Source organism: Chiloscyllium plagiosum, unplaced genomic scaffold (genome assembly GCF_037043375.1).
Source record: "Chiloscyllium plagiosum isolate Xiang-an unplaced genomic scaffold, Cpla_swu_hap1 HiC_scaffold_13, whole genome shotgun sequence".
NCBI classification, from domain to species: Eukaryota; Metazoa; Chordata; class Chondrichthyes; order Orectolobiformes; family Hemiscylliidae; genus Chiloscyllium; species Chiloscyllium plagiosum.
This window is the reverse complement of record NW_028270151.1, coordinates 40999299-41015713: the sequence shown is the minus strand read 5'-3', so window position 1 is coordinate 41015713 and position 16415 is coordinate 40999299. Positions and strand designations below refer to the sequence as shown.

The following is a 16415-nucleotide window of genomic DNA, read 5'->3' as shown; positions in this document are numbered from 1 at the left end:
TTGACTGATCCATTTAATACTGCTAACTACATAGAGCCATGAGCAGAGATTCAGTGTTTTGTAAAAATAATCTATATTATATTTCAATAACCAAATTAATTTTACTGCTTAACTTAAATTTTAAACCAAACTTGTACAGCAGGAACTTGCCACACTTTGAACAGCTCAGTTCAAATCAAAGTGTTCATATATTTCTTGCATGCTAGCTTTGTCACAAGAAACAAATAGCTGGGTTAGACCAAATTATTTTCAGTGTAATGCAAAATAAGCAATTTTAAAACAAGCAGAGAGTGCTCTAGAATTAATTCATAGCCTTTATCCATTAGCTGATCCTAGCTGGGCACTGTACTCAACAGGAGGTGGTTAGAGGAGAAGTAGCCCAGCTTGCAAATCCAGCTACAGGACAACATCAAAAACATAAGTTTGCAAAGTATACACTACCAACAGCACTGTTGAAAAGTCCAGTGGGAACCTTTAGTGGTGCTTCTGGCAAGGTATTTTACCAAGTTCTGCAATACTGTAAAGAAGTTTACTAGCCAATTTAATGTGCACTATTAAATACCAAAAATGTGAAATAAGGTCCTTTTAATCCAGTAGACAGTATGTCAAGCACAACATTCTAAAACATTATTTTTGGATTTACATTGTAACTAAAAAAAAAATCAAAGAGCAATACATTTACACATTGGTAAAACAGGAAACTTAAATTTGACAAAATGCACAAAGATATACCAACAATTTCTGTCTTTACTTAATTGTAAGTCCATTCAGAAACTTAAGGAGCTCCCACCAGACTCCAATTTGCACAGCCAGTCAGTCCATGCAGAATCGTGGAATGTCCCAACTATGAGGCAATCAGAGGCTCTGTCTGAACACAACAAGGTAAAGCAGTCTTACTGGCCCCGCTAATCAAATTTAGTTTTCTTTCCTTGAGGAGTAACCTTTCCACCTCTGAATCCTACAAAAGAAAGGGAACATTCAAGTTCAATCTGAAAATGAGCAATACAATACAGAATGACCTAACTGAAATGCAACTCCCTGGAACAGGCCAGGAGCGGACTAAATAGTGTGTGGTGTTTCAGTAAAATGCTGAGCTAAAAAATGGCAGAAAAGGGCTGCATGGAACACAGTTTGAACAGGTACACCATTACAGGTGGCCTCGGTTCTACTGGACTATATTCGGAAGAGCAAGGTTACCAGACTACTGATATGCAAGGACAATAGGAGAAAGTGACGTCTGCAGATGCTGGAGATCAGGTTCAAGGCAGTGTTGCTGGAAAAGCACAGCAGGTCAGGTAGCATCCGACAAGCAGGAGAATCAACATTCGGGCATCAGGAGGGGCTAATTTCCTGATGAAGAACTTCGGCCCAAAACGTTGATTCTCCTGCTTGTCGGATGCTGCCTGACCTGCTGTGCTCTTCCAGCAACACGGTCTCGACACTGCAAGGACAATATTCAACTCAGACAGAAAAATGAAAATTCACTGAGTTTTGAGAAGAATTTTGAAACTTTACTGCTGCATCTAAGCATTGGAATTAATGAAAAGCAACACAGCCAACTGCACTGAAAACTGTTTTCATCCAAAAGCAAGAGTCACTCAAGTCTCCAGGGAAGACTTGCAAACTTTTGTGGTGGTATCTGAACAAATCACAAAACCCCTAGTTTCATACCTCCAAATCCACCCCGACCACCGCCTCGGCCACCACGACCTCTGCCACTAAATCCGCCACGACCTCTTCGACCTCTTCCAAATCCTCCACCACCTCTACCACCCCGACCACCTCGTTGGTTGTCACCCTTTGGTCGAGCAAAGTCAAGCATAATTTTGCATCCATCAATTTCTCCATCTTCCATCGCATCCTTAGCTAATTTTGCATCTTCTTCTGATGGGAAGTCCACAAAGCCAAAACTAAAAGCAAAGTAACAGCATTTTAAAAACACTACTGCAGAAATTTCCTCCAGTAAAAGAAAAATTAAATATATAAAAAAAAAGCTGTTTAACAAATTTCATTACAACTTGTGAAATAGACAAATTTTATATTAAGTGTGACAGACTAGCCACCATTCTTTCAAAATGAGGCAGCCTGTAGTTTACTATTCTTCTCTTGCGAATCCATTCACTGTCACAATTTCGACAGCAAGGAGCTCAATGAGAAGGCATGGAAGGGGTTATTAAGTTGACATACCCTTTTGATCTTCCAGATTCCCTGTCTACTGCAATTCTAGCATTCTCAGCACCCTCAAAAGCTTCTTTTAAAGTTTCTTCAGTTGTCTCATCAGAAAGGCCACGAACAAACAATGTCTTGCTAGGACCTAGAAGTTGTCATGATCAGCAAATAAATATACTTGTACTGAATGTGAACTAATTAATGAGAAATTGAAAAATTGCAAGCGGACAAATCGTCAGCATCTTACCATCCCCACTCCTGTGCCTTTGACTGCTGAAATCCAATCTCACGGCTCTCCCCTCTATTTCTGTATTGCTATGATTCTCCAGAGCTTCTTTAGCATCCTCAATGGAATCAAATTTAACAAATGCAATCCTGGAACAATTGCAAATTAAAAACAAAATTTCAGTCTTTCATGAAAAGAACTCTAAGCTGGGGAAAGTTACATTGTTGGAATAGTAACATTGAAGTTAAAAAAAAAGATCAAATATTGGCTCTTGAGAGAGCATCTGCAGCTTTAAAGGCACATTACATAGACTTTCAGGATTCTCAGTGCTTTAGACATTCCATTAATCTTACCCTACTGGTTTGCCATTCTTTTCTAGAATTTTGATTGATGATGCTTTTTCAAAAATATTCTGGAGGGTATCTTCTGTTGCAGAATACGCCAAGTTATTTACAACGAGTGTATCAGAATCTGAAATAAAATGAAATGAAACTAAAGTACGTCAATATTAGCTCCTCAATTTTCAATACAGTTTTGTCTTCAAAAGCCAAACGTTGGATCAGTACTTGACTATCTAGAGGAATTCTGCAAAGAAGGTTCATCATGTGTTTCAGACAGACATTCATCATATCCAGCTTTCAAAAAAATCATTTGTATTTTGAACCATTGTCATGATGTTTCTAAGTGAACTTCATGTTTAGCAATCAAAATTAAAACACTTACTTGGTTGTGTTTGTCCAGCCTTCACATTTAATATACTCTTGTCCCCAGTGAAATCAATAACGATGGCCCTACCATCAACATCAGTGCCTTGTTTCTCTTCCAATGCTGAATTTGCCGCAGCTTCACTTTCAAATTCGATGTATGCAATGCTGAATTCAAGACAGACAGTCAATCTATTGCTTAGAAACCATGTTTTGAATGCATAACCATCAAAATTAAAATTTTAAAACGTACCCACGTGAACTTGAACCATCACGAGAAACAGGAATTCTAATATCAATTGCATTATCAAAAATCTCTTTCAGGTCATCTTGTGTTATCTTGAAAGGGAGATTTTTGACAAACAACGTCCTGCAGTCTCTCTCTGCAAAAAAAAAAAAATCAGTTTCTTCGTCAAGTTACGTAAACATAAAATCGATAAGTAACAGGACCAAATCGCTATAATATTCTGGCAAAAAATGGGCATACAATTCTTTTCCTCTTCATCCTGTTTGAACTTAACCCAACACTCTTTACTACATCAAACGTTTTCCGTGACACATCCAGCCAATCCAGTAAATCAAAATTACCAATTTGATGATCAGTCAAGTGGATGTTGCTCACAATGTCCATTTAAATAAATTCAAACTACTGACTAGATGTACAAGTTGGTATGTGAAAATATGACAAAATAAAAGCCAGATCATTCATACCTCTTTTGGCACTTGTATTGCTTTCTTTACTGCGTGCTTTGTCAAGTTTGACTGCAAGGCCCAGCACTTTGTTTCCATTGAATTTCAATGCTTTTTCTAGTTGTTCTTTGGTTTCGAAGTCCACGTAACCGTACTTCCTACATTAAGACATGATACACTCGTTGTAAAAAACTTAACTGCACATAAACACAAGACAAACTTAACAGATCAAATGTAGCCACTCAAAAACAAAGTTTATCCACTGCCATATCCACTCAAGACTGTTTTGAAACTGTGGAAAATCTCCACGAATTCTCAGACAGATTAGTCAAAAGACTCAAATTTAAATCTTCTTAGGAGACTATGCTGGCCAGCCACCCTTTAAAACCAGTGAACAGTCAGCAGTGCATTTATTTCTATGGTAAACAAATCAGCCAGGGTCAATCCTGATGCATGTTTAGATTAGATTAGATTAGATTCCCTACAATATGGAAACAGGCCCTTCAGTCCAACAAGTCCACACCGACCCGCCAAAGAATGACCTAATAAGACCCATTTCCCCCCGAATAATGCTCCTCATACTATGGGCAATTTAGCATGGCTAATTTATCTGACCTGCACAGCTTTTTGTATTGCGGGAGGAAACTGGAGCACCTGGAGGAAAGCTACGCAGACACGGGGAGAATATGCAAACTCTACACAGAAGCGGGAATCAAACCTGGGTCCCTGGTGCTGTGAGGCATCAGTGCTAACCACTGAGCAACCATGCCACCCTGATCTTTTTTTCTCCCCTAACTATTAAATCACCATCAGTTAATAACTTAATCAGTAAAATAACTGAAGTTGCCCAAAGTCTCTATTAGTGGTTCCCCCAGTTGGGCATGTTCCTGAAAACCAGTTCATATAACACAAGAGTTCAAACATTACCTGGTGTATCCAATTCGGACATCAATGACTGACAGTTTCTTTTTGGTGAAGAAACCATTCAGGGCTTTTTTTAGTTCTTCAAAATTCTTTTCAGAGTTCAAGTTTCCAACAAACAGTGAGAACGATTCTTTGACAAAGCAGAAAGAAAACTCAGTGTGCATAATTTTGAGCCTTCAATATATCATAATGCATACTACTGGCACATCAGAACAAAGAAACATCACACTCTTCAGTATTAAGTCCCTTTTGATGATCATCCTCTGTGCAAACAGAAAAAAAGTTAGTCATATGAAGAAATTTAATTCCTAAAGCTATCGTACTTCCAGGCTTCCTATTGATGTACTCTTGGAAGCTAGCAGTTAGCGACTATTTCAAATTAAAGCAAGCAAAATAAAGTATGGGAAACACCAGAATGAAATTACAAAATTCTGTTAGCAGCACTTTATGGCTGCAAATTATTTACCTCTTCAGAGCCCCAGGGAAAATTGCTTCTGGTAAGCTGCAACTTTCCTAAAGCAGAACAAGAATCTTTGCAGTCAACATCTTTTGACCCAAAATTACACTTCACTTGTTCAAAAAAACTTAGGGCTTGCTAATTGAACATGGTGTCACGAATTCTTAACTTACTTTGCATTGGACACAAATCATATTTTATTATTTTTAGGATGAACATTTGTTTTATGATATGGATCATTAATCTGCATCCTCCAATATTTTTGTACAGGAATTCATTACTATGAAAATTATATCTACAAAAGTTAAAAACCCTGCTTCATAGGGGAATTGGTGCAAACCATCTGCACTTGTATATACAGTTTAAGAAAATAAATGCAATATAACAATTCAGATAAGTTCTATCAGGATCTTGATTTTTGTGTTACATATGAATTTGAACATTATTTGTACACTACCCGTGCAAGTTATCCAATCCACCAGACACATCGCAATTTCCCACATGGTTGGGCTTAAAAATTCTGGGTCTTGGGGTTTCTAAAATTTATTAAATAATTTAAAAATTGTTCACGTTTTTAAAAAGTTGCCAAACTCTACAAGCTCCCTTGAGGAACGGTAGAGTTGCCGTAGCAGAACCTTCACATCGTTAACCTGCGATTCTAAATCTCTCACATTCCTGGTCACCAGTGCTAAGTCTCATTTGGATTGGTGTCCATTTACCAGAGTTTTCAGAATTGTTTTCAAATGATTTTCCATTGTTACAGTAACATGTAAACATATAAGGTGGATTTCAGTACGGATTTATGATTAAAACACACTCACCATCACTGTCAGACTTTTGTTTCTTAGCTGGAGTCACTGACTTCTGTTCCACTTTCTTTCTCTTTCCAGCTTTTGTTGGTACAGCAATCTCTGCAAAAATTCAGTCAAATCAAATTATTAATTTAAGATAATACACTGCCCTAATAGTTTTAAGTTTTGTCCTTCTTACTGAAGTAAGATTTCATGTAGTTATTGCATGGATATTTAATCCTGTACTACTGAAAGGATTTCCAATACAGTGGCACACAGACTGGCATACCATGCAAATGTCTGCATTGCAGGCCATTTACTCAAGAAGTGGGAACATTACAGATGGATTGATCAAATAACAGAAAAATGAAAAGCAGCTCCTACCAACTTAGGTGCAGAGACCTTAGCAGACATCGAACAAACATTTTGATGTGTATGACTTTGTTATACATTTGTTTTACTCGAAAAACTACCCAAAGGGATGAGGTTTGTGAACATCATTCACTTACAAAGTACATTTGTAAGGTACAAACATTCAGCAACTGTGACAGGTTTCTGACAGTGGCCAAAAACCTTTAGAATATTCCAGACCATCACACTGATAAAACTAATTCTAGTTTCTTTCAACATTGTTGAAATAACTCCAGAGGCACCTGTCACCAAGTCACCCTTTATTTACACATGCACACTATAGGGCAGCCTCAATTATCCCAATGATACGGGTGGCAAGCATTTTGTTTAGATAATTGAATGTTCAGATAACACAGTTTAGCCACAATTCGGGATCTCGAGATCTTGTTAGGATAATCCAAAATTCAGATAACTGGCGTTTGGATAACTTGAAAGCGGTCCACCTTCCTCAGGGACAGCTCTTGGTGAACAGAACTTCTGACAGCCACAGCTCCCTAACTGAACCAGGTTAAAAACCCCAGTCAAGGAACTCATACTCTATGCAGTCCACCTGGGGGTGGACTCCGTTACAATCACTGCAATTGTGGCTTGTGTATGATGTGAATGAGCATCAGTATTTAGAAAAATATCACAAGACCTGGACAAAAAATGTAAATTCCCATTTGGGATTGCATATTTTGCCACATGATATTTGAACTTACCAACTTCTTCTTCTTCTTCTTCATCCTCTTTATCATCTTCATCTTCATCATCATCTTCTTCTTCTTCTTCTTCTTCATCATCTTCATCCTCATCTTCTTCATCCTCATCATCTTCCTGAGCTTTCACCATGCCAGCTTTATTTGCCTTGGGTGGTGGTGCAACATCCATTGCCTCTTCTTCCCCAGATTCTTTGAATTGAAAAAAATGTTTAAACAACACAAGTATGGTCTTAAAGGCATTCAAGAGTCATAATAGTTAGAACCTTTAAAGAACCAGACTACCAATAACTACACTAAAATGCAGATAGGGTGCTAAGTTATTCAACCAGAGCAGGCAGAGAAAGAAGCACCTCCAACTAAAATATTACAGGAGGCCATCACCATTAAATAGACTGCCCGCTGTGTTCAAACAAACAAATCTTTCCTGCAAAACTCACAAACCACTCATCTTCAAGCGTATGTCCACTTGAAAATTGTCGTCATTCTTCTGGTTCTTCTTACCAATTATTTCAATTTCTTCACTAGTTTGCCAAAGGAATTAGATCTTCGCAATTTTAAATAACTATATTAGACAAGCCTAACAGTTGCAGTTGTTTTCTCCAAAGTCTCTACAATATATGAACTTCCTCATCCCTGGTATACATCAAAAGCAGCCTTGCCAAAAAGTTCATACCTAGACGTATACACAAATCCCAGTTGATATTCAACTGGTGCTGTGATGTTTCAGCGCAGGTTACTTGCAGTTGTGTTATTTACAAAGGCAACTAACCTACATGCTTTGTCAACAAATCCAACTTGCCTGAAACGTCAATTTTCCTGCTCCTCGCATGCTGCCTGACCTGCTGTGCTTTTCCAACATCACTCTAATCCAGATCTATGTTGACCCTTCAGGTCTCTGCAGGTTTTGTTCACTACTTACCAGGTCACCGAGCTTGTAAGTCATCTGAACTTCAAAGCTCATCCTTTCTCAACACCAGGTTATAAGCAAGAAAGCAAACTCTTCACATATGAACCTCAGGAGATTTGGTAGCATAATTCTCTACAGTTCATCTTGTTTCCCACTAGTTTCTGCACCTTGGCTAATTACATATCCAAATCAATAACAAACCCTTACTGGTAGGCACTTTCTCCAAATAATTCTGAGAGACATTAAATATCTGTTGAAATATTATTGCTACATCTTATTCCACTATTACTTAAGCCTGCTTAGTAGCTAGGTTGGATGGCATCTGGATGTGCAAATCTTTTGTATCATTTACTATATCTTCTAGAAAACAGAGCCACAGCACACATTGAATGTTTTACTCATATCCTGTGCCTCAATGAGATCCCTGTCCTCTGAGTAACAAAAAATAAAAAAAAGGTCCTTTTTATACCACCCAAAACCAATTTTGTCCTTTTGTTTCAATTACATATACACATTATTCGGTAGCGTTTCTATCACTTTTTTGGGATGTAATATTGCTATGATGTGGTTTGCTTAACTGCAACCTCCGTCCTTTGTCTTCCAGAATAGCTTTGGATACTCTACCTTTGCTCAACAATGAAATTAGCTTTCTTTCGTTTGAAATTTTCATTTTGACTTTCCTTGCTCCCTTTCTGCAACTGGTTTAAACTTAAGCATTTTCTCACCATTTTGGCCTGAACATCTACTGCAAAAAAAAAAACAGAATAGGATGGACACACCCATAGATAAAGAACACGAACAGGCCTTTCAACCCACGTCTGTGCTGACTACCATGCCATTCTGAACAAATCCCATATACCTGCAGATGGTTCGTATCATTTTATTCCTTGCCTGCTCATGTGTCTAGTCATACAGAAGTACAACATGGAAACGGACCATTCAATCCAACGCGTCGATGCTGACCATATATGCTAACCTCATCTAGTCCCATTTACCAGCACTTGGTCCATATCCCTATAAACCCTTCCTATTCATTTACCCATCCAGATGCTTTCTAAATGTTGCAATTGTACCAGACTCCACTACTTCCTCCAGCAACACGCACAATCCTCTGCATGAAAAAATGGCCCCATTAGGTCTCTTATCTTTGCCCTCTCAGCCTAAACCTATGTCCTCTAGTACTGGACTTTCGCATCTCAGGAAAAGACTATCTATTTACCCGACTGATGCCCCTCATGATTTTATAAACCTCTACAAGGTCACCCCTCAGCCTCCAGTGCTCCGGGAAAACAGCCCCAGCCTATTCAGCCTCACCCTGTAGCTCAACCCCGGCAACATCTTTGGAAACCTTTTCTGAACCATTTCATGTTTCGCAACATCCTTCCGATAAGAAGGAAACCAGAACTGCACACAATATTCCAAAAGTGGTCTAACCAATGTCTGATACAGTCGTAACATGATCTTTCCACTCCTTTACTCAATGCTCTGACCAATAAAGGAAAACATACCAAATGCCTTCTTCACTGTCCTACCTATCTGCATCTCTGCTTTCAAGGAGCTATGAACCTGCAATCCAAGGTCTCTTTGTTCAGCAACATTCCATAGGACCTTACTATTAAGGTGTGCAAGTCCTGCTAAGATTTGCTTTCTGAAAATGCAGCACCTCCTATTTATTTAAATTAAACTCCATCTGCCACTCCTCAGCCCATTCGCCCATCTAATCAGGATCCCGTTGTAATCGGAGGTAACCTTCTTCGTTGTCCAATTTTGGTGTCATCTACAAACTTACTAACTATACCCATCTTCACAGCCAAATTATTTATATAAAATGACAAAAAGTAGTGGACGCAGCACCAACCCTTCTGGCACACCACTGGGCACAGGCCTCAGTCTGAAAATCAACCCCCACCACCACCTTCAAGCAGTTCTGTATCCAAATGGCTAGTTCTCCCTGTATTCCATGTGATCTAACCTTGCTGACTAGTCTCCTATGGGGAACCTTGTCAAACCCCTTACAGAAGTCCAAATAAATTACATCCGGCACTCTGCCCTCAATCCTTTGTTACTTCTTTAAAAATCTCAATCAAGTTCATGAGACATGATTTCCCAGCTCTTGAAGAGTGATTATGATATGTCAGTTATAAGATACAGTATTCAACTTCAGCAATTGCCAATGCGTGTTGATCGATTATAAAGAAATTATGAAGCAGCACAACCTAATCTCATACAAGATGGCAGATCTTGCAGAACTGAATCTGTGAGCTACAAATATCTATCAGGCCCTGTCTACAGGGGAACCTCAATTATCTGAAGGACAGAAGAAGGGAGCATTTTGTTTGATTAATCGAATGACATATTTTAACCAAGCATCGGGATCTTGCCAGATAATCTGAAATTTGGATAATTGAGATTCTTCTGTATTCCAAGTTATCTAGTTAAATTAATTCAAATAAGTAAGCTTCAAACTGGCTTCTCCATACAGTAAAATTTTCTTTACCATCCTCATCTTCATCTGACTCTTCCTTTGCTTTGTTAATCATTACAGCTGCATGCTTAGGAACAGGTTTCTCTTCAGATGCTTCTGCTGAAATAAAAATGTTCAGGTATGACTTCTTTAATTGCAGGCACGGTCTACTCAACATTATTTATTAAATCGGTCTCATTGCAGATGCCTGGCTGAATCCACACTCTCTCAATCTCATTTATTCTGTCTTGCCATATATTTGTTTGGGAATGTTTCGAGGATTGCTACCATGGTCTTGTTTCCATTTATTACAAAGCTGCTCCTTTTTGGAGCCAATTTCCTCAAATTCTAGGAGCAGTAATTACTGTTTTAGAAGCTGATGCATTGTTTTAGAACTTAAAAAACATGAAAACAACAATACTTTATAAAAAAAGGGTAGTGATTCAAAGGGAGAAAAGAGACCTACGCAGCTGTCTCAACTGCACAGCTTCTGCCACTGCTGTCTAAGTGTCTCTAACCATTGGAGTTCTAAGAAAAACAGACAAACCGTGAAATTCAAAGCCAACATTGGAGAAAACACTGTGTGGTAATTCACAGCAAGGGAGCAGCTAAGTGGCATTTTAAAACTCAACCTCACTGGTTTTCTTGTGTAAACGTACGAGTGTATTTTTCTTGATTATATGTTGTTATTTAGATCTGTCTCTTGATTAAGTGTTAATCGACTAAAGATGCTGAATGTTAAGGATTTTTGGGACTGTTTCTATCATGTCATACAAAGACTAAGTTTCAACCAATAATCCAGCGAAAATACCTTGGAACATTTTACTAGGCTAAAGGAGGCAAGATTAGATAACAAGTACTGCAGCTTTCATTAACCTACCAGAATCATCGTCCTCATCTTCCTCCTCGACATAGTCTTCCTCGCTACTCTCTTTCTTTACAGCTTTACCATTTTTTTTGTTGGAAGATTGTGGAGTCTTAACCTTTTTAACAGGGGGTGCTGGCAATTCCTAAATCAACATTGTTTAAATGAAATGAGATTAATACACGCATTAATACATTCAACATGCCCAAGTCTGGTCAGAAATAACATAATTGGGACAAATACCAAATTTTAGTTAGCTTCATTCCATATTCAAGAAAATAAATTCCCAAAGAATCAGTTTAAAACATCACCGCTATACAACTAATTTGAACCATTGCAACCAAGCACAGAACTTTAAAAGGATAGTTGTCAGTGAAAGAGGAGAGTCTTGTTGTCGATAAAGTTCAATGTCAAGTGGTGTAGTCATATGCCACAAGGATCGGTGTTGGGTCCACTACTTTTTGTCATTTATATAAAGGATTTGGATGTGAACGTAGAAGGCATTGTTAATATGTTTGCAGATTATATTAAAAGTGGATACATAGTGGACAGCAAAGAAGGTTTATTCGGAGTACAAGGGGATCAAATGGAGTTTGTGGGAGATGCTGTATTTTCCAAAAACAGACAACATACAAACTGGGAGAGGGAGTAGGCCATCTGGCCCTCAAGCCATTCAATAAGATCATGGCTGATTTTTTAATGGACTCGGAACCACTTACCCGCAGTCTTACCATATCCCTTAATTGTTAACAACAAAGCTACCTTAGCTTTAAAAACATTTACTGAAGTAGCGTCAACTACTTCACTGGGCAAGGGATTCCATAGATTAACACCCGGGTGAAGAATTTTCTTCTCAATTCAGTCCTAGATCTGCTCCCTCTAATTTTGAGGCTATGCCCTCTTGTCCTAGCTTCACCTACCAATGGAAACATCCTCTCTACTTCTATCTTATCTATTCCCTTCATAATTTTGTACATTTTATATAATATCCCCTCTCATTCTTCTGAATTCCAATAAATAGAATTCCAGTCTACTCAATTTTTCCTCATAAGCCAACCCCAACAACATCGAATCAACCTGGTGAACCTCCTCTGCAGACCCTCCACACCCTTTCTCAAGTAAGGAGACCAAAATACTTCAAGTGTGGCCTCACCAGTACCTTGCACAGCTGCAACATAACTTCTGCTTTTAACTCAATCCCTTTAGCAATGAAGGACAAAATTCCATTTGCCTTCCTAATTACTTGTTATACTTGCACAGCAACTTTGTGATTCATGTACAAGGACACCCAGGTCCCTCTGCATAGCAGCATGCTACATCTTTTTACCATTCAAGTAATAATTCTATTTACGGTTACTCCTACTAAAATGGATGATTTCACATTTGTCAACATTGTATTCCATCTGCCAGACCTCTGCCCACTCGCTCAAAGTATCTACATTCCTCTGCAAAGTTTCATAGTCCTCTGAACACTTTGTTTTCCACTCACCTACACGTGGTCCTCAATTCACATCATCCATACAAGTTGTAAATAATTGTAGTCCCAACACTGAAACCTGAGGCATACCAGTAGTCACGGATTGCCAAACAGAATAGCACTCACTTAGCCACATTCTTTCCTTCCTGTTTGTCTACCAATCCTCTATCCATGCAGACATAGTGGACTGAGCATAGGAGTTGGGAGTTCATATTGCCGTTGTATAGGTGGTGGTTCAGCCACTTTTGGCATATTGTCCATAATTCTGAGTCTCCCTCATATTGGAAGGATATTGTGAAACTTGATGGGGTTCAGAAAACATTTACAAGTGGTGGAGGCTAGTACACTTACAATACTTAAAAGACATCTGGATGGGTATACAAATAGCAAGGGTTTGCAGGGACATGGGGCAGTTGATGGCAATTAGGACTAAATTAATATGGGATCTCTGGGCATCAGAGATCAGTTAGACTGGAGGGTCTATTTCCATGTTGCATCTCTGAGAAAGTCAGGACTGCAAATGCTAGAGATCAGAGTGGAAAAGCACAGCACATCAGACAGCATCTGAGAAGCAGGGGAGTCAATGCTTCGGACATGAGCCCTTCATCAGGAACATTCCTGATGAAGAGGCTTAAGTCCGAAACATCGTCTCTCCTGCTCCTCAGATGCTGCCGGACGTGTTGTGTGCTTCCAGTGCCACTTTTCCACTGTATATCTCTAGGACTCTAACTTATTGATTGGAAGAATACGGCAGAGAACAAATAGTACCAATTGAAAGGAGCAGAGGGAACTGGGTGTATATGCATAAAAGTCATGAAGTTACACAACAGATTTAGATAGCACTTAGTAAAGTTTACAATAGCGTTGACTTTATTAATTGGGTCACCGAGTACTCAAGCAAGAAGACTACAGTGAAATATTGCAAAACAGTAGTGCAATATGGCCTGAATTCAATTCTAGACATCCTACTTAAAGAAGTGTGAAGACATTGAAAAAACTGCAAAACAAGTTTACAAATACAGTTTCAAGGATGAAAAACTTTAGTCACAAGTTGGATCTTGAAGGTCTTGGAGAAAAAGCTGAGATGAGACTTGAAAAAGACATTCAAGAATCACTAGGTGCCTGGACAGAATAGAGAGAAAAACTGTTCACACCATAAGTGGATTAACATCTCAACTACACTACCACACTGCATCCAAGGTAATGGAATAGGGCATAATGGAATTCTGCAAGGCTGCAGGGAGATGTGAAGAAATAGCATTAAGTAACCTGCCCACTTGGGAGACTTGATGGGCTTAATACAAAATCACAACTGAATTTTGACTGGAATATAGTAATTACCACCTCTTCATTTTCCTCCCCCGAAGTGGACTCTTCAAACTCTTCAGGGGGTGGTGGCTGGGCAGCCTTTTTAGGTTTTCCTTGCTTTTTACCTGCCTGAAGGATAAAACAAGTAAAGAGGTATAGTTAATAAGTTTGCTGATGAGAGCAAAAGTGGAGATGTATGGGACAGCGAGGACGGTTAACTCAGATTACAATGGGATCTTGATCAGATGGGCCAATGGCCTGAGAAGTGGCAGATGGAGTTTAATTTAGATAAATGTGAGGTGCTGCATTTTGGGAAAGCAAATCTTAGTAGGACTTATACATTTACTGGTAAGGTCCTAGGGAGTGTTGCTGAACAAAGAAGTCGTGGAGTGCAGGTTCATACTTCCTTGAAAGTGGAGTCGCAGGTGAAGGTGGCATTTGGTATGAGGATGATTGAGTACAGGAGTTGGAAGGTCATGTTGCGGCTGTACAGGACATTGGTTAGGCCACTGTTGGAATATTGCATGCAATTCTGGTCACCTTCCTATCGGAAAGATATTGTGAAACTTGAAAGGGTTCAGAAAAGATTTACAAGCATGTTGCCAGGGTTGAAGGATTTGAGCTATTGGGAGAGGGTGAGGCTGTTTTCCCTGGAACGTCAGAGGCTGAGGGGTGACCTTATAGTGGTTTATAAAATCATAAGGGGCATGGATAGGACAAATAGACAAATTCTTTTCCCTGGGGTGGGAAAAGTCTAGAACTAGAGGACAAAAGTTTCGGCTGAGAGGGGAAAGATATAAGAGACCTAAGGGGCAACTTTTTCCACTGAAGGTGGCATATCTATGGAACAAGCTGCCAGAGGAAGTGGTGGAGGCTAGGACAATTGCAACATTTAAAAGGCATCTGGATGGGTATATGAATAGAAAGGGTTTGGAGGGATATGGGCCAAGTGGGATTAGATTGGGTTGTGATATCTGGTCAGCACGGATGAGTTGGACCGCAGGGTCTGTTTCTGTGCTATATGTCTGTATTACTCTATACTGGGGGAAAAAGCAACAGAATTCTAATAAGGTCTGTGACATGAAATATTAACTTCTTCTTTGCACAGATGCTGTTAGACCTGAGGATTTCCAGCATTCGGGTTTTACTTGTGACTCCCAGCACAAGCAAGTTATTTTGGATCAGAGCAAGCAACTTGGTACAAGTTTATTATTTTAAATAACTATTTGCTGCTCAAGTATCACACTACAACTCGCCTTTTTGGTTTGATCACCCGCAACCGTTCGTGGTATTTTACGAAATAGCAATTACACTTCAAAAGCATTTCACTGCCCATAAAGTAATTCTGGCATACTCTAAAAAACATGTCTAAATAATGATTTTCTTGCTTGCAGGCCTACAAAATCTCGTAACAATAATCGACCACAAACTTACGAAATATTCTAAATGGTTATTAGGGATGGTTCAGTAGTAATGCACAAACAACTTCCAAGCGAGCAAAAGCGATCAGGAGGCCGCCTGAAATGGTCAGCATGCATTCAAGACCTCACGTGTTCCGCCTGAACAAGGCGGATTTCTTTCCAGGGTGCAACAGTTATGGGGGGGGGGGGGGGAGAAATGTGGGGTGGAAGATCGAAATCGACTTAAAACAAAATCAAAACTAAGACCCGGACGTCGGTAAAAGCAAGCGTGTCCCTTTAGACACGTGCGATGTACCGGCCACGGTGAACAGGAACACCGGAGTGCCAGCCCCGCGCACCATCGCGGCCCCCACACGTGGAAGAGACGGAGAGGACGAGCCCGGAGTTTGGATGGCCCGAGCGAAGGGAGCGGCTTCAAAACAGACGCGAGGCCCGTGGGGAAAAAGGATGGGATCGGACGGTGAAAGGAAGGAGCCACCTGATGTCCTCCCCCCAGCGTGTGCGTGCACACGATAGCGAGCGTGCGGTGGGGTTGGAGTTGGGGAGGGGGTTGGTGGTAGGCCGAGGCTAACACGCGGTCCAGGGGCCTCGATCTTGCCAGCGCTTGGGGACCCATTATGAAACTCGCTCGTGCCCCGATTCACTGCCGTCAGATCCGAGGCTCTTCAGCCGAACGCCATAAATAACCTGGCAGATCGCACGTCCGGCCTGACAAGAATAGCGCCCTCACCTTGGCGAGTTTCACCATCTTGATAAACGTTGTTTGTCGGCTCGAGCAGACGGAGCGATCCCACGTGTCGCTGTTCTCCCCGCGAGCTGCGCACCAAAAGAAAAAGCCACCGCAAACGTCACGCTTTGACATACATCAACCCCTCCACGTGATGCGTTCCCACCAATCGA

The 16415-nt window shown here is 40.0% G+C and overlaps 1 protein-coding gene and 2 non-coding genes across 4 annotated transcripts; all 3 read right to left on the bottom strand.

The window, feature by feature from the left end:
* Window positions 1–568: 568 nt before the first annotated feature.
* On the bottom strand, window positions 569–16363 carry nucleolin (nucleolin multifunctional protein). 2 transcript variants are annotated; one of them, XM_043702307.2, is made up of 15 exons: window positions 16246–16363; window positions 14131–14223; window positions 11325–11454; window positions 10478–10564; window positions 7074–7262; window positions 5992–6081; window positions 4717–4843; window positions 3811–3947; window positions 3353–3482; window positions 3119–3267; window positions 2749–2866; window positions 2417–2544; window positions 2188–2314; window positions 1672–1910; window positions 569–958 (listed from the first exon to the last, which is right to left on the bottom strand). In XM_043702307.2, the coding sequence occupies exons 1-15, from the start codon at window positions 16261–16263 to the stop codon at window positions 906–908; spliced, it is 1815 nt and encodes a 604-aa protein (XP_043558242.2). In that variant the 5' UTR covers window positions 16264–16363; the 3' UTR covers window positions 569–905. The 2 variants fall into 2 exon arrangements, with proteins under 2 accessions (XP_043558242.2, XP_043558243.2); XM_043702308.2 differs by having other exon boundaries at window positions 10478–10561.
* Window positions 2950–3029, bottom strand: LOC122556402 (small nucleolar RNA SNORD20). Its single transcript, XR_006313518.1, has one exon. It is a non-coding gene; the product is annotated as a small nucleolar RNA SNORD20 (small nucleolar RNA).
* LOC122556401 (small nucleolar RNA SNORD82) lies at window positions 4916–4983 on the bottom strand. The gene has a single exon (XR_006313517.1). It is a non-coding gene; the product is annotated as a small nucleolar RNA SNORD82 (small nucleolar RNA).
* Window positions 16364–16415: the final 52 nt, after the last annotated feature.

What these genes read in the sequence shown, in the direction of transcription:
- nucleolin (XM_043702307.2), bottom strand. An exon ending in CGGGGGAGGAAAATGAAGAG is followed by an intron (nt 11,455 to 14,130) that starts GTGGTAATTACT and finishes ATGTTGATTTAG; the next exon opens with GAATTGCCAGCACCCCCTGT. An exon ending in TGGTCGGGGTGGATTTGGAG is followed by an intron (nt 959 to 1,671) that starts GTATGAAACTAG and finishes TTTCTTTTGTAG; the next exon opens with GATTCAGAGGTGGAAAGGTT.